The sequence below is a fragment of the Aquarana catesbeiana genome, linkage group LG05 (assembly GCF_042186555.1).
Source record: "Aquarana catesbeiana isolate 2022-GZ linkage group LG05, ASM4218655v1, whole genome shotgun sequence".
Lineage (NCBI taxonomy): Eukaryota > Metazoa > Chordata > Amphibia > Anura > Ranidae > Aquarana > Aquarana catesbeiana.
The window spans coordinates 506,411,516-506,436,707 of NC_133328.1; the positions used below are offsets into that span (position 1 = coordinate 506,411,516).

Consider the following 25,192-nt stretch of genomic DNA (forward strand, 5'->3'; position numbering starts at 1 on the left):
GACAATTCTCTAGCTATGCTGGGAACGCAGCCTGCTCTCTTCCAATACTCAGTCTTCTCAGTCTTGTCCTGACACCCCCCCTGCTGCACAGCCATTCACTGGGAAGATCAGTGTGCTGCTGCCTCTCCTCCCCCAGCTCTTATGCAGCTGAAAACAGAGGGAACAGAGGGAATGTGATCACTTATAAAAAAGGCAAAAATGTATGTTTTTTTAATCTATACAGAAATGTTTTGCCTTTCATTTCTGTTTTAAACTGAATGGGTTATTTTACATGGGGAGGGTTTACATGTACTTTAATTAGGTTCCTCTCTATGTCATTTAAGTTGAGACTTTTACACTGTTTAATTGTAATAGTTTATGGATGACCGAATATGATGCTTCCCTTGATATATGTAGATTTACCCTTATGATTTCCCTTTGATTTGTTAAGGGAAAAGGGAGTACAAGTTACAGCATTTGTTGTGTAAAAAAATTAAAAATCTGCTCGTCATACATTTAGGGTCCATTCACACCAGGTGCGGTGGGACTGCATTGGGCGGCTATTCCAGTGCAGCCCCAGCACAGCCCCACCGCATCACCACCACAAGACAAGGAAAAATGATATATATACTACATTTTTCAAGTAGTATAGGTTTTGTTATTTAGGTAAGAGGAGGTTGTGAAAAAGTATTCAGCAGTGGCTCTCAGATTCATTATGGGATGCTGAAACCACTTAGCAATGTGCCAAGTGTAATCTGTCATGTTCACATCCTAGTTGAAAAATGTATTTATCAGTAGGTGCACCACTAAGTTTAGCAGTTAAATACACAGCACAGCAAAATAGTCTAAGTGCAATGGCACATATGACAGACAAACTACAGTCAGGTCCATAAATATTGGGACATCGACACAGTTCTAATCTTTTTGGCTCTCTACACCACCACAATGGATTTGAAATGAAACGAACAAGATATGCTTTAACTGCAGACTTTCAGCTTTAATTTGAGGGTATTTACATCCAAATCAGGTGAACGGTGTAGGAATTACAACAGTTTGTATATGTGCCTCCCACTTTTTAAGGGACCAAAAGTAATGGGACAGATTGACAATCATCCATCAAACTTTCACTTTTTAATACTTGGTTGCAAATCCTTTGCAGTCAATTACAGCCTGAAGTCTGGAACACATAGACATCACCAGGCGCTGGGTTTCATCCCTGATGATGCTCTGCCAGGCCTCTACTGCAACTATCTTCAGTTCCTGTTTGTTCTTGGGGCATTTTCCCTTCAGTTTTGTCTTCAGCAAGTGAAATGCATGCTCAATCGGATTCAGGTCAGGTGATTGACTTGGCCATGCATAACATTCCACTTCTTTCCCTTAAAAAACTCTTTGGTTGCTTTCGCAGTATGCTTCGGGTCATTGTCCATCTGCACTGTGAAGCGCTGTCCAATGAGTTCTGAAGCATTTTGCTGAATATGAGCAGATAATATTGCCCGACACACTTCAGAATTCATCCTGCTGCTTTTGTCAGCAGTCACATCATCAATAGATACAAGAGAACCAGTTGCATTGGCAGCCATACATGCCCACGCCATGACACTACCACCACCATGCTTCACTGATGAGGTGGTATGCTTTGGATCATCAGCAGTTCCTTTCCTTCTCCATACTCTTCTCTTCCCATCTCTCTGGTACAAGTTGATTTTGGTCTCATCTGTCCATAGGATGTTGTTCCAGAACTGTGAAGGCTTTTTTAGATGTTGTTTGGCAAACTCTAATCTGGCCTTCCTGTTTTTGAGGCTCACCAATGGTTTACATCTTGTGGTGAACCCTCTGTATTCACTCTGGTGAAGTCTTCTCTTTATTGTTGACTTTGACACACATACACCTACCTCCTGGAGACTGTTCTTGATCTGGCCAACTGTTGTGAAGGGTGTTTTCTTCACCAGGGAAAGAATTCTTCGGTCATCCACCACAGTTGTTTTCCGTAGTCTTCCGTGTCTTTTGGTGTTGCTGAGCTCACCGGTGCGTTCTTTCTTTTTAAGGATGTTCCAAACAGTTTATTTGGCCACACCTAATGTTTTTGCTATCTCTCTGATGGGTTTGTTTTGTTTTTTTCAGCCTAATGATGGCTTACTTCACTGATAGTGACAGCTCTTTGGATCTCATATTGAGAGTTGACAGCAACAGATTCCAAATGCAAATAGCACACTTGAAATGAACTCTGGACCTTTTATCTTCTCCTTGTAAATGGGATAATGAGGGAATAACACACACCTGGCCATGGAACAGCCGAGCAGCCAATTGTCCCATTACTTTTGGTCCCTTAAAAAGTGGGAGGCACATATACAAACTTTTGTAATTCCTACACCATTCACCTGATTTGGATGTAAATACACTCAAATTAAAGCTGAAAGTCTGCAGTTAAAGCATATCTTGTTCGTTTCATTTCAAATCTATTGTGGTGGTTTATAGGGCCAAAAAGATTAGAATTGTGTCGATCTCCCAATATTTATGGACCTGACTGTACATTTTTACCAAGATGCAGGCATTTGCAAAATGTTAACAGTTTATTAAGACCACATTAATACTTTTGCATAGTATTGTTGAATTTTTATGAATCTGTGCAAAACTGTGTATTTGATCATTTAGAAAAAAATGCATGCATTCCACCATTAAATGTGTAATAAACTGAAAACCAAAATTTCAATATATTGCACCTTAACCGGTTCCCGACCGGCTCCTGTACTTTTACGTTGGCAGAATGGCACGGCTGCGCAAAGTAACGTACCCGTACATTACTTTGAATTTGCCGCCATGTGCGCGTGCCTGCCGCGATCCCCATGAGTCGGGTCGCGGGTCCTGTGGACTCGATCGCCGCAGGCATACCCGCGATCGTCTCACGGAGAGGACGAACGGGGAGATGTCGTTGTAAACAGCATCTCCCCGTTCTGCCTAGTGACAAGTGTCACTTGATCTCTGCTCCCTGTCATCGGAGCAGAGATCAGTGATGTCACACACCAGCCCATCCCCCTGACAGTTAGAAATCACTCCCCTAGGACACACTTAACCCCTCCTCGCCCCCTAGTGGTTAACCCCTTCACTGCCAGTGTCATTTATACAGGAATCAATGCATTTTTATAGCACTGATTGCTGTATAAATGACAATGGTCCCAAAAATGTGTAAAAAATGTCCGACATGTCCGCCATAATGACGCAGTCACAATAAAAATCGCTGATCGCCGCCATTACTAGTAAAAAAAAAATTATTAATAAAAATGCCATAAAACTATCCCCTATTTTGTAAACGCTATAACTTTTGCACAAACAAATCAATAAACGCTTATTGCGATTTTTTTTTTTACCAAAAACATGTAGAAGAATATGTATCGGCCTAAACTGAGGAAAAAAAATATTTTTTTATATATTTTTTGGGAATAATTATTATAGCAAAATGTAAAAAATAATGCGTTTTTTTCAAAATTGTCGCTCTTATTTTGTTTATGACGCAAAAAATAAAAATCGCAGAGATGATCAAATACCACCAAAAGAAAGCTCTATTTGTGGGAAAAAAAAGGACGTCAATTTTGTTTCGGAGCCACGTTGCACGACCGCGCAATTGTCAATTAAAGGGACGCAGTGCCGAATCGCAAAAAACGCTCTGGTCAGGAAGGGGGTAAATGCTTCCGGGGCTGAAGTGGTTAATAATATGTAGATGGTGTGGCTGCCTTCATTTAATTTTTCAGGATTTTTTATTTTTATTTTCACCTCACGATCCTGCCAGTAAGGCCCGGTTCACACTGGTGCGACATGGGATCTGACTTGTAAGAGCACAAGTCGCATGACACGTCAAATTAAATGTATCCCTATGAGAGCTGTCTTAACTGATACAACACCAATTGTCCAAAATTTAGAAAAGGTTCATGCTCTACTTTGGTCGGGCTTTGATATCATTTCAATAACATAGAGTGTAAAAAGTCACATTAAGTCTGATCAAAGTCAAACTGAAGTTTCAAGGCAAAGTCGGATCAGAAGTCGCGTAACTTTCATGTCCGAGCAGTGTGAACCTGGGCTTAGATACTTGTAACTAAAAGAGAGCAGTGCACTGTCTTTCCAAAAAAGGGCTGCACATTGATGACAGTAATCCCTTGAAGATACCTTTACTCAGGACATGTTCACGGAAAGTCCCTACCCATAGCCACACCGCTTTGATACAATTTGCCCTAATGAGTTGTCTCATCTCTACGACTAAGCCCAATCAGTGAGAAATGCATCTGCGAGTTGTAGCTACAGGTGGGCACTTTCACTGCAATAGGGAAACAGACTACAGTAAAAATCTAATTTTTAGTGGAAGGGTTAAAATATCTATCAGGTTTGTATTGCATTTTGTGACTGCCTGCCCTGGAACTACCTGTTACTTTGTACTGACGTAATGTAAAATATTTATTGTATGTATAGTAATTGATGTGAAATATATTGGTTACAGGCAGCAATACAAACTTTATAGGAGTTCTAACCCTTTTTTTTTGGCATTCTGTCCAAAACAAATAAGAAAAAATAGATTTACAGACTTTATTTCTCCTCATGACTACTGTCACTGGGACAGAAAGTCAAAGAAAACCATAAAAATGTGGTCGTCACCAGAACAGGTACATTTTCCTAAGGTAAAACTTGCTTGAGTGAGAACTGGAACCCTTCCTTTGGGGAGATTAGTGGAGAACCTACCACTATAGCATCCCACATGGCTGCCATGGGGTCCAGGGCAGAGGGGGGCTCAGTTAGGACCAGGAGAGGTAAGCTCTTCCTTGGGGTCTTCGGCCCATATCGACCATTGTGTTGCATGCTGTGTAACTGCCAGTGATTGTGTTTGTATTTTGTTGACCCAAGTGAAGGCTTTCCCTGTTAGTTTGTGTCTTATGTTGGGACTGGCTGAGATGCCAAGTGAACTCCTTCCAAGCTCTGCCTGAGAGTTCTGGTCCTAATGTGATTAGTGCTGATTACTTGCCCATTGCTGCTAATTCTTCTGGGGATGAATGATGTATTAAAGTTGCATTAAAGGAGAAGTACAGCCAAAGCTCGTTTGGCTGTACTTCTCCAAAGGATCACAGGTGTGCAGATCGTTTTGCACTCCTGTGACCTGTTTTCAGCAGAGAGCAGGCTGAAGCTTGCTGTCGGCTGACATCACTGAGCCGGTCCACCCAGTGGTCCATTGAGCGACGGTCACTGGCTCTCTGCTCAGGAAGCTCTGAGGAACGAGCAATCTGCAGTGTTTGATCGCTCGGTTCTCATTGTTAGGTCATCAGACTGATGCTGCATCTACATAGGTAAGTATAATTTAAAAAAATCTCTTTAAAGCAGAACTCCGGCCAAAATTTTTTTTTCCATGTCCTTGTTGCTGATCTCCTACCTTCACCAACTTTGCCATCCATGTTCTTCTGAGCTCTGTAGTTCCTCTGCAATAGGCTGCTGAACTTGCTAAAAAACCGTTATTGCCTGCTGACTTCCTGTTTATAAGACCACTGGCTTCTATCCCTCTCCTAAGCTAAGCCAGTGGTCTGACACACCCCCTTGTAGTCCTCTGAAAAGGAGCAGGGAGGAAGCAAACATGTTGTGGGCAAAAGGGGTCTCACAGCCCCCGGTCTGTGCCGCCCATGAAGGAGGTGTCCTCCTTCTCCTCTCTCCTCCCTCCTCCTGCTCTGCTCCTGCCAGCAATCTGCCCCTCCACACCGCTCCCCCTTTGAACTGCCCCCCCCACTGCCACCAGCCTGCTATCTCCGTGCGGAGCGGGGATTATCATCAGTAATCACATGTATGACAAAGCGGGGCTCTCCCACAAGTATTGTTATGAGAACACTGAGTGCAGATCTCCGGCCCCCCCCCACCGTTATAGGAACAGTGCGCTGTCAATCATAACGGCAGGGGGCGGGGCATCAGCGATCGGTGTTCTCATAATAATACCTGACACTGTGGGAGATCCCTGCTGTGTCATACAAGTGATTTATGATAATAATCCCGGCCTTACACTGGTGGCCCCTGACATGGCGGTTCCTGACATGGCGGTCCCTGGTACGGTGGTCCCTGGCATGGTGGTCCCTGACAAGCGGCACTGGTGGTCCTGGACATGGTTGTCCCTGACATGGTGGTCCCTGACAAGCGGCACTGGTGGTCCCTGACATGGTGGTCCCTGACATTCGGCACTGGTGGTCCCTGACATTCGGCACTGGTGGTCCCTGACATGGTGGTCCCTGACAAGCGGCACTGGTGGTCCCTGTCATGGTGGTCCCTGACATGGTGGTTCCTGACAAGCGGCACTGGTGGTCCCTGACATGGTGGTACCTGACAAGCGGCACTGGTGGTCCCTCACTCTGCATTTAGTATGCACAAGCACCATAGATGTCGTCACTAGGCTCCTCCTGATGCGTTGCTTCACATGTCACATGACTTTCCCTTGAGATGTGCTGAATACATCCACCCAGTGCACAACAGGATGTACCCTGTTCTCCTTAGGTGGACCTCAGTATTGCAAGGAGGTCAAAAACAGCATTGTCTCACAAGCTCCTCCAATCTGCTTCACAGTCAAGGTCCACTTCTGAAGAACATTCCAGTTCCCATATGCTCATAAGGAAACACAGAGAGACACCATAGTGCTTACTGACTATCCATTAAAATAAAATCAAGCTTTTCCAAATTAATTTACATAGGTAAAAAGTATTCATGCATGTAAGCAGTACACTCCAGTCCACATGATTTACCAGACCACAGACGCAATCCGTCCTACAGCTGAACAGGCATGATGAAGTTCCACCTGGCATGTTGCATCCCTCTGGACGTTCTTAAAGACCTTTAATTTTACTTTAATTAATAGCACGTAACAATCTATATCATTTGTTGCACTTTTTCACAATTAGTACACTCTTTGAATTGTGACTATACCGATAGTTGTTTTATATGGTTTGGAGAACACAAACACATTGTGAAATATAAATAAGTGCAATAAATCATCCAGATCCTTCAGATCAGTAATTTCCCAATGCGCTGAATACATCCACCCAAGTGCACAACCAGATTTACCCTGTTCTCCTTAGGTGGACCTCAGTATTGCAAGGAGGTCAAAAACAGCATTGTCTCACAATCTCCTAAAAATCTGCTTCACAGTCAAGGTCCACTTCTGAAGAACACTCCAGTTCCCATATGCTCATAAGGAAACACAGAGAGACACCATAGTGCTTACTGACTATTAAAATAAATTCAAGCTTTTTCAAATTCATTTACATAGGTAAAAAATATTCATGCATGTTAGCAGGACACTCCAGTCCACATGAGTTACCAGACCACAGATGCAACCCATCCTACAGCTGAACCGGCGTGATGACGTTCCACCTGACATGTTGCATCCCTCCGGACATTTTTAAAGACCTTTAATTTTATTTTAATTAATACGATCTGGATCATTTGTTGCACTTTTTCACAGTTAGTACACTCTTTGAATTGTGACTATACCGATATTTGTTATATATGGTTTGGAGAACACAAGCACATTGGTTGGAAAATAAATATTACCTGGTTTTATTTGTATGAATAATTATCTTGACAATATATGGTTGGTAATTATCTTTGATTCACATATATGTATGCAAATGTTTTGAGGAGCACCACACTATATAATATAGAGATTCTTTATTTTCTTTGTGTTTGGTGATTAACAGGGCTTAAAGCTGTTCCTACAGTATATAGGTTAGATTATTTAAGTGTGAGAATATTATTTGTTTGATGCAGGTACACATTGCACATTTAAAGTGAGCATATTTTCATCTTATTTATTAAACTATGTGAGCGCACACTTTGCAGAGTGAACTTCCACCTTGCTAAGTGAACAGCTGGTATTTCTTTAGTAATTTAACCCCATTATTTCACATGATGAAAATTATTGAGCTGTATTTTGCTGTTTGTGGTGAATTCTTACATTTGGTTCAGGTTTATGAGAGACTTGTTTGGAAAGGAAGATATCGTGGAAGCAGGTGACGTATATTTTCTGACACAGGCGACTCATGCCTACAGTTAGTCTCGGACCCATATGTCTTGAAAACTTCATACATTCCATTCATGCAGCACAGATGTTGATTGTGAAACTATTCTCAAGCACTGCACATAACCAGCAGCGTCTTTGGAATGTGTCTAAGAAAAATGGTTTTGATCAAATTATATATTTGAATAATCCTTTCCCATTTAGCACTTACAAACATATGTCAGCAATTATTTTGTTATGTTGTAAGTTCTGATAAAACTCTCCTTTTCTGTGCCAGGAACTTGCACTGTAGACAGAAGACAGAATCATTATGGTGGCTTTTAAAGGTGTATGGACGCAGTCATTCTGGAAAGCTGTCTCTGCAGAATTTGTGGGAACTCTTATCTTTGTCTTTCTTGGTCTTGGTTCAACAATTAGCTGGACCTCAGCAGACAGCCCCCAGTCAGCAGACCTAGTGCTTATATCCCTGTGCTTTGGATATGGTATTGTAACCATGGTGCATTGCTTTGGACATATCAGTGGTGCTCATATTAATCCTGCAGTGACAATCACTCTTGTATGCACAAGAAAAGTAACACTTGCAAAGTCAGTATTTTATATTATGGCACAATGCCTGGGAGCCATCTTTGGGGCAGGACTACTATATCTTATTACACCAACTGATATCACTGGAAACCTAGGTGTAACAATGGTAAATATTTCCTCTACTTAGATCATTTTTATTAAAATCACTCTCTGCTCACACATATTTAATTGACACAAATGCACTATCTATCTAAACCTGTTTTTCGAACGCTGTCACATTAACCAGTTGACCTGTGGAAGGTTTTACCCCCTTCATGATCAGACCATTTTTTGCTATTCAGCACTGTGCTACTTTAACTGGTAATTGATCAGTCATGCAACACTGTATGCAAATAAAATGTGTATAATCTTTTTCACACAAATAAAGCTTTCTTTTGGTGGTATTGGTTCACCACTGGGTTTTTAATTTTTTGCTATATACATGAAAAAAGAACATTTTGAAAAAATATAGATATTTTCTACTTTCTGTTATAAAACATATCCAATAAAATCTCATTTCTTTATAAATTTATGCCAAAATGTATTTTTGGTTTTGTCCCGCCTCAACAGGCATTTTGGACAGAAATGTATTAATTGGTTTGTGTGAAAGTCATAAATGAAGAAATTAAATACATTTTTTTCACATTTTTTTTACACATTGTCACCAGTGCAGTACAGCTTTATCATATGACTGGTGTGCCAGTGATCAGGGATACTGACTGGTGACTGTATGTTAAAAAATAAATAAATCATTGTTTATTCAATTTTTTAAACTTGTTTTTGACATACTTTCATCAGAGTAGTTCAGTGCTACCATAGTGAAACTACAACTTTGGAGAGGGATGGGGGAGGGAGGGAAGTGATCAGAGTTTTTTTTACACTTTGCTGATCACTGTGACATCAATGTTTTGAACCTGAATGGGTTTCATTCATAACAGCTGTGATTACAATTGTGATGCTGTGACTGGACCCCAACTATCACATGGTGCAGGGTGCTGTGATTGGCCCACAGCTATCACATGGTACCTGGGCCAATCACAGTATCACAATACTAAGCACAGCTGTTATGAATGAAACCCATTCACAACAGTCTTGTTTACATTGTGATCATGTGATCGCATAGTGATCACATGATACCCCAGCCACTCAAAGCGGCCAGGTACCAGGAGCCGAAATCCGCTGTCTCACAGGAGAGACACGCCCATGTGCATGTGCTAGGCAATGTAAAAATATGTCACCTGGCCTGTAGTTGCTGCCTGCTTGCAGTAAAACTACTGTGGGTTTCCAGCAAGTGGTTAATGTGGACTCATGATGGCCCTTTGGATAGTTACACTATTATAATTACCATTTCTAGGAAAGATACGGATTCTAAAACAAATTGGCATGCCTTTCTTCTCCATAGGAAATTTGGAGCATAAACAATCTGATAAGAAAAAAAAATATATAATAATAGCAAACACAACCAGAACTGTAAACTCAACGATTTCATTGCAAATAACAAGAAAAAAAACCCCCTAAAACTGTTCTATATTACCTGCAGATCACAAGTCGTCTGTTCAACTATATCACAAGTTTACTGGTAAAGCACATATAAATGAAGACATGTTAAAAACCATGGTCAGCATTAAAATGTTGGATATCACTGGTTATCATTGTTAAGCAAGGACCATAAAGACATGGATGAGCGAGTTTGGGGTGGAGGATTATTAAATTCAAGTGCAAAAATTCACATTATAATAGTAACTAAAACATATAAAATTAAGTGTAACAATCCAAAAAATAAAACTTCCAAAGTGCTATAATGGTGTGAACCTCCCAACTAAAAAGTTGTTGCACTAGTTTGTATTGCAATTACCTGTAGAGGGGTTTCCACCATGCCTGCTACATTTAATTTGTCATGTCTTGTTTTCAGTTTGATGTGTATTATATGTGAAGTTGCGTATCACGGAGACCGGAATTGTAGTAATATTGAAGTTTATTGAGATTTACATACAATAGCGGGTTCTACCATTATTGTTAAGTTATTAATTAGTAAGTTAGCGCTGCACTTTTTTTTTTCGTGGTGTGGGAACACATAACAGTGCTTAGCGCAGGCCTTTTACTGACACTTTTATTTTACCTCCAGTAGTTTATTGTAAATAGTAGTGTGGTGATTACCTATTATACTAAAGATTGGCATGTGGCATTAATAAATATCGACAGATTTCAGTTGTTGATGGGCAGCACTGATTGGCACTGATAGCAGAACTGATTGGCACTGATTGGCAGCACTGATTGGCACTAATAGGCAGCATTGATGGGCACTGATTGGCAGCATTGATTGGCACTGATGGACAGCATTGGTTTGCACTGATAGCGGCACTGATAGGCAGCATTGATGGGCACTTATTGGCACAGATGGTGGCACTGGTGGGCACTGATGGGCAGCACTGTTATGTATTGATAGCGGCACTGATTGGCAGCATTGATTGCCACTGATGGGCAAATACTGATTGGCACTGATGGCGGCACTGATGGGCACTGATAGGCAGCACTGATTTGCACTGATTGACAGCATTGATTGGCACTGATAGGCAGCACTGATTGGCACTGATAGCGGCACTGATTGCGGCACTAATAGGGACACAGATGGGCAGTGATTGCGGCACTGATAGCGGCACTGATGGGCACTGATTGACAGCATTTATTGGCATTGATGGGCAGCACTGATTGGCACTGATGGGCACTGATTGGCAGCATTGATTAGCACTGATTGGCAGCACTGATTGGCACTGATAGCTGCACTGATGGGCAGCACTGATTGACACTGATAGCGGCACTGATTTACAGCATTGATTGGCACTGATGGGCAGCACTGACTGGCACTGATAGCGGCACTGACAGAGGAGTTTGTGAGGAGAGATTGTGAGGAGATCCTGAGGTGTGAGCTGCTCAGTGTGTGAAGCTGTCAGCTAATGTAACTGCAGGCAGGGTGAAGATCAGCTGTCGCAACTCCGCGGTGGTGTTGGGGTTGGGCGGGACTCAGGGTGGGCGGGACCGAGCAGCTATCAATTTGGCTGATTGGGCTGCTTAGGAGATGGGGCGGAGCCACATACATGTAACAGCCCACCCAGAAGCCATCCCATTGGCTGGTGTTTGTTGTCCTTTCGGTCCCGCCCACCCCCGCCATCACCGCTGAGTTGTGACAGCTGGTCTCTCTCTCTATGCAAGCTGTTACATTAGCTGATAGTTTCACACAAACTGAGCGACTCTCACCACATGATCTGCTCAATGTTTCACAGGCAGCTACACAATGCCTGGATGAAACATTTCGGAGCAGATCTCGGGTGACAGGTCCGGGTGATTAGGGTGTGCACAGGCACACCCGGCACACCCCGTGTGCACGCCTATGGTAGAAATATATAGAGTGTAACACAAGATAGTCCAAGGGGCATTGCTGCATCACAGGCAAATGAAATATAAAACAAGACAAATGGAACTAGGACTTCTGATAAAGTCAATGGAGCCTATAGGTAAACTGATAAAAAAGACAGTCACAAATGGTAGGTATCTGTCAAAATAGTGTCTTATAATGAACCCAATTGTTTCACTAGACATTAGGACATTTTAGTCATGCCGGCTAGGCATCCACCCGAATAATTTACGTCCTTTTATGACATTGAATTTTATGTTAGTAGGATCTGATCCTTGAGTTTCTTTCTTTTGGGCTTTAAGTCAACTGATAACTGATAACATATTGAGGAAAAAAAAGAGTAAAAATTAAATTAAGTTTCCCTAATTGGCATAAAACCCAAAATACCAATGTCTTAAGGTTAAAGTAGAAACTGCTGATCCAAAGTGCTGCCCCAGCTACCTGCATAATTTCTATGTAATGGGATTTCTTGGAAATCTTTATTGTGAAGCCAACATTCTAATTATATACTGTACATCATATAGGACATCCATTTTCTAATCGTGCACCTTGTATGAGACATGCAGGGAACATATAGGTATGACTATAAATCTCTGGTAGTATAGTGTGTGTTGTCATAAATGTTTCCTCAAAGTTTGGGGTCACAGCCAAACAGTGGCGGCTGGTGCTCAAAATATTTTGGGAGGGGCGCAAACAAACTGAAAAATTCTGAAAAAAAAAAAAATTCAATTGCAGCCTCATTGTACCATCAATCACAGCCACTGTGCCCATCAATTGCCACCACTGTGCCATCAAATGCAGCCACTATGCCATAAAACGCAGCCACTGTGCCATCAATTACCACCACTGTGCCATCAAACGCAGCCACTGTGCCCATAAAACGCAGCCACTGTGCCCATCAAACGCAGCCACTGTGCCCATCAAACGCAGCCACTGTGCCCTCAAATGCTGCCACTGTGCTCCATCAAATGATCCGAGCACCTGATTGGTGGAGAGGCGGTTTAGTGTTAGGAAGGCGAATATTCATTCGCTTTCCTAACACAGCCGAGTGACCTGAGAGCGCCCAGTATTGCGCTCGCAGGTCACCTTTTTTGACGCCTATTAGAGCCTATGGCACTAATCCGATGCTTCAAAAAAAACCCTGCCACTGTAATTCAGGTGCCCGGCGGACCGGGCGCCTGAATAGGGGGTGGCAGCAGCAGCCATAGATAGATTCATGTGATGCATGAATTTATCTATTGGTGCTAGAGGGATGGCTGGAGAGAGGGGGCGGCACCCATGCGCCCTTATGGACGCACCGCCACTGAGCCAAATAATGCTTGCTGCAAAGATAAAACAGACAATTACTGCATAACTTTTGCAGCACTACTGATCAAATCTTAACATTATTCTTATTATTTATCCTTTATGTCAACTCACTCAAATGATTGTACATTTCCCATATTACTTTTTCTTTCACCAGATCAATAAAAGACTTTCCATTGGTCATGGGCTCCTAATAGAACTTATAATAACTTTTCAGTTAGTCTTTACCATTTCTGCAAGCTGTGATCCAAAGAACAAGGACAAACTACCAGCCCTTGCAATTGGAATTTCTGTTGTATTTGGGCATTTATTTGCAGTAAGTACTTCTTTCAGGCTAAAATTGTAGCCAGACTTTCTGTCTGTATTTAATTGTACTTTTAGATGGTTCAGAAAATAGTTTTTAAATTGTTCAGTTATGGTAAAGATGTTGATAATTATTTCTGATGATTAGTAGTAGTGGTTGGAGACATTGAATGACAGGCTTGCAAATCTACATGACTGCATGTTATGATCACTTTGTGTTATAAACATGTTTATAAAATGTTGCCCATATGGAGTTTACAGACCATGGAAAGATGTTTTATGTGCCATATGCTTTATGTGAGAATTATATTGTTGCAAATTAAGCATGAAAAATGAATTTCAGCTTTCTGCACATAAGAGTGCTACTGTAATTTATCTTGGGTGGGAAACATGCAATATATTGGAAGGAACAACTGTACTAGAAATTCTTAAGACATTAAAATCAATTGCAAAAGTCATAGTAAGAACTTTTACCTGACCCACTGTCACAAATGTCACGTCTACCTCAATGCAGGTGGTCAGACACTATAGCTAGCTACTGTGTGCTTCACCTATAGCAGCCCCTTTTCCCTTAAGCAAGCAGGCCTACCAGTACTTGGTTGCCCCCAGGACTTGCAAATCCGGTTACATTTCCCTATTAATCTTATTAATACTCTGTTTATCTTCTTTCTCATTTAATACATTATTAAAATCTCTCATCAAAAGCGTTGGGATATCCGACCAGTGTGCCATTTTATTAAACACTGTTTTCAATACATCATCTTTATAAGGAGGAGTAATGTAAACGTTTACCAGTAAAAAAAAATACTTTCCCTCCAAAGTACACATAAGCATCAAATAACGACCATCAGGGTCTTTGATGCTCTGTGTACATGAAAAACGGAGAGAACTAGAAATCAAGACACTTACTCCACGTGAATATGTAGAGTAGGTGGCATGGTACTGACACCTATATCTAGAAGTTCCAAATGATGTAATATCTTCCCCTCCCAAGTGAGTCTTTTGCAAACACACTATTTCAGGTTTATAAAATTCAAGTGATTCCAACACTGCTTGTCATTTATTCCTATCCCCCAAGCCTCTCACATTCCAGGACATCAACTTTATTTTAATTGGCATAAGCATCTACTATCAATTGAAAAAACAGGGTAAAGTCCAAAAAATCCTTGGTTCATTTTGATGTGTATTACCTTCCGTAATATAGGACCACCCGAGGAGAAGAGAGAGAGAAAAAAACAAAAAAAACAAATCCAACCATCCCACCAAACACCCCCCACACTTCCCCCAGCCCTTCTATCCCAATCCTCATACAATCTGTACCTGAAAGCAATCCAGACCAGATGAGAATACTCCCCAAATAACAACATAAAAAGGGGAGGTTTCAGCTTTGCAAACCTTGTCCTCCAAGGACACATACAGAGGGCCCACTAGTAGCTGGTCATGGAGAATAATTAGTACCTTATGAAAATTGAAGAGAGTGAGGGGTGATGACCCCGGAGGACTCCAACACTCCATCACCCCTCCCTCTCCCCCCAACCTCCTTTCCTAGGCCCCATTCCGACACTTGCTACCCCAAAAAAGGGTGCCTTGGTTGAGAAAAAAAGAAACACAACACCCCCAAAACCCCCCACACACCACACAATATGAAGCGTAATTACCACCTCTTGTCTAGCCAAGTATTTATACTGCTCCCGGGGTATAAAAAAACTGTACTATATCTCCATCAGTAAGGCGCAATCAGGCTGGGAACCGTTACTTCCCTTCTGGTTATGCGGCAGATGGTCCAACGACTCCGTGTTTATTTTGGAGACCGGTATTGGCATTAAAGACATACTGGATATTGATCTCCCCTCCAAATCCCATGAAACCCGTGGGATCCGAGATATGTGTATTAAATCAGAATCTACCAAATTGGGATCAGTCTGGAGTTATGGGGGGTCTCTTTGAGAAATGTTGTGTATGTCCTGCTTGTCTTGTGTGTCAATGCTCTACATTGAACTGGGTTTAGAAAGTTTGTAAGAATTAAGTCCCTGTTTAATAGCATTTTCTCTAAACCCTTTTTTAAGAGCTGCCTTGGTTTTACCATGAGGAATATTGGAGCACCTTCCACACAGGGTTCTTCAGTGTCCTGTACTGCCTTCTCCAATTCCTCCATTTCCTGCTCCCTTCTCCTTTCATGGGTCATAACCCGCAGCACTTTCCCTGTAGCAGACAGATCACTTAGGTATAGTTGTGTATTAGAAAATAAATCAAAAACATACTAAGGTATTGGTATGTTAAATGTTATCGAATATTAAACACAAACAGAAATGTAATTGTTTTCCTGAGCCACTATTTAACTTCCTCTACCGGGGAGTTTCTAATAGTGATGTAGTATAATAATTACTGTCCCCACATGTATCAGGTCACTCATGCTATAAATTTCCACACTCTTTGGCTAAGAAAAACAGGGTTCCTCTCTCCTTCAGTCCTTATTTCTCCACTCAGGTATAGTGTCTTTTTGCTCTCCAAGCTAAGTTAAAGCCGCAATTATAGAATATAATTATTTAGTAACTTATGTACTTCTAAATGCTTGTATACTTGCCTGGAGCAGGTTGGCAAATAGTAGGTGCCTAATGCAGATTGAGCGCTGATAATTGGCTGGAGTAGGGTAGCGTCTGGTTGCCGGTTTGGACAGATTACTGGGTCAACTAAATGACAAACTGAGAGGTCCTTCAGCCTATGATGATGATAGAGTCAGTGGAGAGGAACAAGAGGCCAGCCAGTTGTCAGACAAATGATAGACACAGTAACCAAGTAATGAGTAGTGAGTCCGCCTTTAACCCTGCTGATTTAGCCCTACCGACAGTAGAGCCAATAAACGGTTATTGGCTGGTGGAGGGCAAGAGCAAATTGACAGCTGATCACCGGCTTGGAACAAGGTGGAATCTGATGGACAGCTGGAGCCGAGCGTCAATGTCCTATTAACGGCAGGGGCCAAATGTCGGCATTTAACTGGCGGCTAGAACCGAATGGCAGAGTCCAATTAGCGGCTGGGGCTGAGTGGCGGCGTCCGCTTGATGTCTGGAGCTGAGTACCTGCATCTGATTGGCAGCTGAAGCTGAGTGGTGGCTTACGATTGACGGTTGGAGCCGAGTAGCAGCCTTCAATTGGCGGCTTTGAGCCGAGAGGCAGCGTCTGACTAACGGCTGGAGCTGAGTGGCAACATCTGATTAGTGGCTAGAGCCAAGTAGCACCGTCCAATTGATGACTGGAGCTGAAGCGGAGTCACTACTGCTACACGGCCAGAATGGCCAGAGCGAGGTGCGGATCGAAGAGTGGCTGAAGCGGGCAACCAGCAGACCGACGGCCAGAGCAAGATGGTAAAGTGGCAAGATGAGGCCAGTAAACAGCTGGAGCAGGTCAGTTGGTAAGCAGGCTGTATCAGGTTTGACACTGAAGCGTGGTAATGGCTAGATGGTGGCTGTAGTAGCAGGATGCTATATTGACTCTTCAGCCCAATGTAGCCCACTGGAGCAGTTTAAGGAGCAGTTTAAGAGGTCGGCCAGCTGGCAGAGCATCAGCAGGGTGGTGAGGTATCAAAGCTGTGAGCTTTAGTGACCTGACATTGGGAAGTCAGCCGGGGTCAACAATATAACGGGATGGTGAGATGTCAGCTCCCAGGGCCTGGTTCCAGGAGGTGTTGGCGTTAAACAGGATGGTCACTGCACGTCGTAAGTTTGGAGCTACGCCCACCTGCTCACATCATGTCCGTGCCGTAGCTACTTCCTCCTTTTCATAACAATGTACTTTAATTGGTCAGTGGTTTTAATGCAATTCTGGATGCAGGTCTGGGACCAGGACCCAATCTCCTCTGCAGCCCAGTCTATGTGCGGGTTGTGCCATTTAAGCCAGGGATACCCTAAGATAAGGGGATAAGCAGGAGATGAGATCACGTAGAAGCTGATTGTCTCCCTATGGAATTTCCCAATGGTCAGGGTAATAGGTACAGTGCACAAGGTCACCAGGCCCATGGACAAGGGAGAATTATCAACGGCTAAACCCGAGAAGGGTCTGTGCACTTTAGTCACCGGAATCTGTAGACAGTGTGCTAGGTCCCTAGCGATGAAATTGTCAGCAGCACTCGAATCTATGAAAGCTGAGAGGCGGTGAGAAAACTTGGCAGATTCAAGTTGTGCAGGAACAAATAGTTTATCTCTGAGGGAAACAAACACAGTATGGTCTATAGAAGCAGACCCCGCATGCATTAGACTCTTGGCGTTTCTCGGCTTATTGGAATAGCTAGCGACAAAGTGACCATGGTTGCCACAGTATAGGCAGAGTCCCTGAGATCTCCTTCTAGCCTTTTCCCCAGGGGATAAATGTGTAGCACCAATTTGCATGGGCTTATCCTCCTGGAGAAGGAAATGAAGAAAAGGTGGTCAGCGTACTGGGGGCAAAGAAACAAACCTCTCTTTACACCTTTCCTGTAAACGCCGGTCTATGTGGATGGCTATTTGCATGGCTTCATTCACAGACTTTGGTTCAGGATAGTGTACTAATGAGTCTGATAAACCTAGTCTGAACTGACTTCTTAGAGCTGGGTCATTCCATCCAGAGTCAGGTGCCCAGTGGCGGAAATCAGAACAGTATTTTTCAGCGGTGCGTTTATTCTGATGTAATGATCTAAGGTTAGCTTCAGCTGAATGAGCATGGTCAGGATCATCATACAATAAACCTAAGGCTTTGAAAAAGGCTTCAACTGACCCTCTGACTGGGTCATCTGTTAGGAGACTAAACGCCCAAGACTGGGGATCCTCCTGCAACCATGTAATAAGGAGTGTGGCTTAAGCTTAAAGTATAGCATTCAACTATTTTTTAAGTTAGAAAACACACAGGGGTCACCAGAAAAATGGTCAGGCGGGTTAACTTTGGGCTCTGGCTCCTGCATTACACGCACAGACAGTTCCTGGACTTTGCGTGTTGGTGTGCAAGATTCCTCAGCAAATAAGCAAGCCTGTGCAGAGTCCATCTTGACAGAAAATTTTTGTTAAAGGCTTGTAATAATGTCACAAATGTCACATCTACCTCAATGCAGGTGGTCAGACACTATAGCTAGCTACTGTGTGCTTCACCTATAGCAGCCCCTTTTCCCTTAAGGCAAGCAGGCCTACCATTACTTGTTGCCCCCAGGACTTATACACAATGCTATAGTGCCTGGCCACCACACCAGGGCAGACGCGAACAGAGCAAACAACAGACTACTTGCAGTTTAGCAGACAGATAGCGTGGTTCTATTACAGTCCAGGTAAAGGCAGGCTGAGATCAGGGAATAGTCCAATATCCAATCCGGGTCATACACAGGGAAACCCAAGAGCAAAGCAAGGCAGACAAATGGGAGGCTTGATCAGGAACAATGCAGGTATACTGTCTCTATCATAAGCAAGGGATAGAGTGTTCGGTTTGCTTATATCAGGTGACTGACCAGATAAATCACCTTCCAGGTGAACACAGACAGGGGGTATGCAAGAGCCAACACCCGTATGCTGGAATGAGTAGCAGGAGCACTAAGGCCCCTTTCACACTGGGGCGGTTTGCAGGCGTTATTGCGCTAAAAATAGCACCTGCAAACCGACCTAAAACTGCCTCTACTGTTTCTTCAGTGTGAAAGCACTGAAGCGATGCGCTGGCAGGAGAAAAAAAAAAATTCCTGCAAACCGCATTTTTGGAGCGGTGAAGGAGCGGTGTACTCACCGCTCTTAAACCGCTCCTGCCCATTGAAATCAATGGGGCAGCGCGGCTATACCGTGGCTATACCACGGCTATAGCGGTTCTATGCGAGTGGTTTTAACCCTTTTTTGGCTGCCAGCGGGGGTTAAAACTGCACCGCTAGTGGCCGAATACCGCCGCAAAAACGACTGTAAAGCAGCGCTAAAAATAGCGCTGTTTTACCGCCGACGCCCCCACCGCCCCAGTGTGAAAGGGGCCTCAGTGATCCTGACACCCATGTTTTTTTAAAATAATTGAGACGCCAATTGTCATCAGCTATGCATAATTGCAGGACACAAGCAAGTCTAGCTAGCTTATTCAATAAGCAAACAACATGATGTAAAGTGAAGTTAATCAAATCAGTGGCTGTAAATCAGGATTTATCTATTACTGGTCAGGTTTTAATAAACTAAAATTTGATTGGATAGCATGTCTTATTGCACTTTGGGACATAATCATTGACCTTCTAATTATCTTATTACATAGTTATCAGACATAGAACAATTAACTGTATTTTACTACTCCCTACTACTAGTACTACAACAAATAATCCTGTGTTCCTATATATTTCCATTTATTTTACATTTTTCGATAAGTATTTATTTTTAAAAAATGACTTTCACATCAATATATGCACATTTTGCTTTATATAATTCCATAAAACACTACATTGTGTTCTAAGTGTATGACAGGACTGGAGTGTAGAAACAATCAAGTATTTCTAATTTTGCTAATTTTGTTTTTAAAATACCATTCAAAATTATGATTATATGACATGCTCATAATTTTGATGATACTTACATCTTGTAGAAGTGAATATTAGAACCTTCTATACACCAAGAGTGCTGTGTCCAAAATTACATGTCAAATGACCGGTCAGATTGTTGTGAGGACTGAGGACACTTGTAAAATTCCTGCACAGGCCTGCATCACAGGTCAATCTCAATGTATCAATATAAACAGGATACTGCAATGTGTAATCATGGGAGACAACATCTTCATGCTCACGCTTTTACATCTCCTCATACTCAAACATGTACCTTTCCAGCTGCAGCGTGTAATTAAAGTAAAATATGCATCAAGATATGGTGTTAGTTCAGATCAGTGTCAATTAAACTATTTTTAAAGTGTAACCCAAAACCCTGTATATTTGTATTATATCAAAGTTTTTTTTTTACCGTGCTTTTTTTTAAAACAAGCTTTGCAATAAAATGACATCACTTTTCTATCTCAAATCAGGCATCACAGTTGTAAAAAAAAATGCCCCATAGAAAATAAGGTCTTTAACTTACCCTTGGCTTCTGTACTGGAGAGAATAATGTCACAATCCTTCCAATGAGATCCTGTAAACACTGATTATTGCAAATGTTATCAGAGGACTCTCCAGCATAATACACAAGTGTCTTCTCCTAGGCTTAGGGCGTCACCCTCACCTTAGGTGTTGGGCATGAGTTAAGTACTGTATTTCTTCCTATTTTTTTCCCCTCAGCGTGTTACACACACAATTGAAAAGAATGAAAAGTAACATTTAATTTCAGTTACAGGTACTGAGTACTAGAAATAGCAGTTTCAGAATTGTTCCAGTCTAATCCTCAGCATTGATCTCATGGCCTACAACCTTCTTACCCTGCAGGCCACTGAGTTTCAGTTATCATGATAGTGTTTTTTCTACCTCTGAGTACCCAAAAAAATCAGTACCAATGAGCTGATTATATGCTGCCCAACCCAATGATTTAGAAATTTGTCAGCTCACTGTTGCATCCAAATTTGGGTGGCAGTCCACAAGCTCCTGTCGACTGAGCTGAATGGTAAGCTAGTTGCTGCTAATTTTGTTTTCGTGTTGTTGGCTTAAACTATTAATTCTGTGAATACTATTTCTAGCTGTAAGCTAATAGTTTGACATGAAATGTATTTAGTATTACACAGAGGTGTGTTTTTTTCACAATGGCTATTTGAGATTGGTGGTAGGCTTATTTATGTGGTCTCTCGCTGGGTGGGCTGTGGTGCAGCGAGCGGCTGCATATTTGCTTGCATTAGTACCAAATACAGCTGTGCTGAGAGCATGTGCCCTGCGCGCTCCCGCCACAGTTACTGGCGGCTAATGGAAAGCTCCCGATTGCAAATAGCTTTCTGATCGTGTGACTGCCATGACAGCCAATCAAGGTGGTCACGTAATCATAAACCCTGCGTCACCTCCCAGCTTCCTAAGCCTTCATAGTATATATGAATAGTTCTGTTATAGCTTATGCTATATTTTCAGGAAAACTCCACTGTCTGTAAGTTACTTTAGTATATTGACCTAAAATGATTTATTGTAGAAAATATCTTCCTTTTCAATATCAATATAGATAAACTACACGGGAGCAAGCATGAATCCAGCAAGATCTCTTGGGCCTGCTGTCATTATGTGGAAATGGGACAACCACTGGGTAACTTTTTTCATTTTAATGTGTCTATGTTCTAAGGTCCTGATAAGAGTCTATTGGTCATATTACTTTGGGTGGGTATTGGTCCAATACCTGCAGAATATTACATGATAAAGATATAGAATGGCAGACCGTACCTTTGCTCTGTGGCTATATTGCTACATTTGAAACTAATATAATAGGTAACCTTTTTTATGTGTTTAATCGAGTGGGGAAGAGTTAGAACTCTGATTTTGTTGTATTGTCTTCTGTGTGCCCATTTGACGGATATCCTATTAGTTCTTGTTCCATTGACACAATAGCAAATGAGAGAAAGTCTTCATGAATCACAGTATAAATGCTGAAAATCTCCCAAAATCACCTGCGTTATTTACAGTAAATATGTACAATGTACAATCCTATTATCAGCTGCTGTCACAAGGTGCCTAGACACTCCTAAAGTATATTCAAAGGAATCCCAAAAACATGGTACAGCACTGTAAAAACAATAACTATAAGTAAATTATAATAATAAGCACATCCATTACAATAAAGTGATCAAATGCTGTAATCAGTCCAACATATCGGTGTAATCAAAGAGTCCTAATTATGTGATAATTCTGTGTGCCACTCCAAACCACATCAACACTGGATTTGTGATTCATCCCTCTAGTGTCTTCCACTTGAGTGCCTTTTAACATCTTCCACAATGTGCTTCCCAACTTCACACAACACTCACCAGAAGGAATTGACCCTTTGTGTTAACAAGTGAGTCAAAATGCGCCAATGAGCCTAGGGTATGGATACGACCAATACTCTAGTAAATATTCCACCATGGTTCCTTACCCGTCTTCAGTAGCTCATATTGCAGCTCAAATATACATGGCAGGTTCAAAGAAAGAAAAGCCTCTAATTGTAAATAACTGCTTTATTACCAGTAGTTAAAATAATAAACACCAATGCACTTACATTCAAAATTACAATAACCACACGTTAACCAGGAAGCACTGCTCTATCTGTGCCCAGCATATACTCCTGTCAGGACCAGGATCTGAACCCCTGACCTCCGCTGCGTCTGACAGTAGCTCTTCTTGCTGAGCCACCTGTGATGCTGGACACTGCTGTGTCTGATCTCTTAGAACAATCTTGCTTTGTCTCTTGTTTCTGGTGAACCTTGAACTCTTTGCTCCTCTCATGAACTTCCTGATTTAAGCCATGGCGCTGCCTTCCCTTTTTCCAGATTGTGCTTTCTCCAGCAGATATCTTGTTTCTTTGCATACCTGCAGCTGTCCTTATCTCAAACTACCACTCTTTACCAACCTCCGGTTTGTTCCTCAACTATGCTTCTGCTTGATCCCAACCTGCAACTATTCATTATTAACCTTTGGCTTGTTCCTCAACTAAATTTTTGCTTCATCCCTTCTTACTATATCTGCTACTGAACCCCAGCTTTTTCATCTCCTTGTGGGGCAGTCCCAGTGATATGAACACACAGAAAAACCCATCTCCACCATTAGGAGCTCTGGAGAATACCAGTTAGTACTTAGAACCTGCACCTTATGTGAGCCCGTGTCATCTACCAGGGTGACCTGCTTGTGTACTTATCCAGCTGGGCTACTGCTATAGCTACTGGTCTCCGAGCCTAACCCCTGACTGTGACAGCTTCAAAGAGTGGATATGACATCACCCTGAAGCCCCACCAATGCATTTCGTCATTAATCTGAAAACATTTCAGAAGCAGGCACTTTCGGCTATCCCTCCTCTTCATATATACCAGAAAAACCCAACCTACTACACTTGATCCAGCATATTAATGCTCCCTAAGTAAGCAGCTAAAAAACACCCTATATAAACAAATAATTATGTGGTGGGATACCACTACTTTAGAAAAATACATGCAGGATGGAATTACCCATAGAAGACTAGGTGGGATGTAGTATCCAATGATGGTATGAAGGTTGAAGAAGTAGCTGATGAGTGGTATCAATTCTTTAATCAAAATGAAACTAAACTCCTTAATTTACATACTTCCTTATTGTGCTTTAGCCAAAAGACATTTACATCGTGGCTCTGTTGTTCCAGGAGGGCATCCATGGACGTCTTCCCAGAACCATGCCCATCATGTACCCCCTGGGGCAGGCATCTGGCACGCTCTGTGATCACTGTGTCCTTTGGCAGGACTTTCCTCACGTGCTATCACAGCGTAACTGGCAGTAACTGGCAGTCCTGACAGGGGACATATATGCAGCCCCATCAGTGCCCATCAATGCTGCCCATCAATGTCTCCTCATCAGTGCTGCCCATCAGTGCCTCCTCAGTGCCATTTATCAGTGCCCATTAGTGCCTCCTATCAGTGCCACCAGAAAGTGCCGCCTATCAGTGCCCATCAGTCCTGCCTATCGGTGCCTCATATTAGTACAGCCTCATCAGTGCTGCCTCATCAGTGCCCATCAGTGTCGCCTATCAGTGTTTATCAGTGCAGCCTAACAGTGCCCATCAGTGCAGCCTGTCAGTGCCCATCAGTGCAGCCTTATCAGAGCACATTAGTAAAAGAGAAAAATTACTCATTTGTAAAATGTTATAACAGAAACAAAAAAAAAAGTTTTTTTTTTTTTTTTAAATGTTCTGTCTTTTTTCATTTGTTTAGCAAAAAATTAAAAATGCAGTGGTGATTAAATACCCCCAAAAGAAAGCTCTATCTAAAATAAATGATACAAATTTCATATGAGTAGAGTGTTACATGACCACGCAATTGTCCTTCAAAGTGCAAAAGTGCTGAAAGCTGAAAATTGGCCTGGTCAGGAAGGGGGTACAAGTGCCCAGTAAACATGTGGTTAATAGTGTCCAGAAGGAAGAAAAGTTACAGAAAATAGAAAGCACATATGAAAGCGTTGAGAGATAAATTGTCTCCATTTAGGGAAACAACAGAATATAAAGACAGAACAAACCAGTTACAGGAAATTCTAAACAAATTGAAAATGGCATAAAATACTTTAGAGATATTTATGATTATAAACATAAAACTGTTTGTGAGTGGCAGGAAGAGAAGGGGGAGATATTTATTGATTCTAAAGCATCCTCTGTGGAGAGGGAAGAGGAAACTAGTATCTCACATGGCACACCTAAAATCCCCTACAGAAAGGAAAATGAAAGACAATACCCATGGTTTATAGGGACAACAAAAACAAGGGCTCAATTAAAATTAGAAGGGAACCCCAGCCCCAGAGTGGATGGTACCCCACAGTTCAGGCTGTATGGTGACTCATACAGAACAGGTTCCAACCCTGGAACTAGCAATGGGGAGTCATGTCTTCTGGAACAATAAGATATTTTGTAGACAAAAAAGGAGTGTTGCCATGGGAGATAAATATGCTTCCAGAGTTGCTACTATTTTTATGAGCAAATGGGAACATGAGTATATCTATGGCAGATCACGCCCACAGTTGAAAT

General features: G+C 42.1%; 1 protein-coding gene across 1 annotated transcript in view; it reads left to right on the plus strand.

Annotated features, from left to right (window-relative positions):
• The first annotated feature begins 8,315 nt into the window (after positions 1–8,315).
• LOC141146000 (aquaporin-4-like) overlaps positions 8,316–25,192 on the plus strand; it is a 34,716-nt gene continuing 17,839 nt past the window's right edge. Inside the window, exons 1-3 of the mRNA XM_073632780.1 lie at positions 8,316–8,696; positions 13,444–13,602; positions 21,686–21,766. Coding sequence (XP_073488881.1) covers positions 8,316–8,696; positions 13,444–13,602; positions 21,686–21,766 — 621 coding nt within the window. The remainder of the gene's footprint in view (positions 8,697–13,443; positions 13,603–21,685; positions 21,767–25,192) is intronic.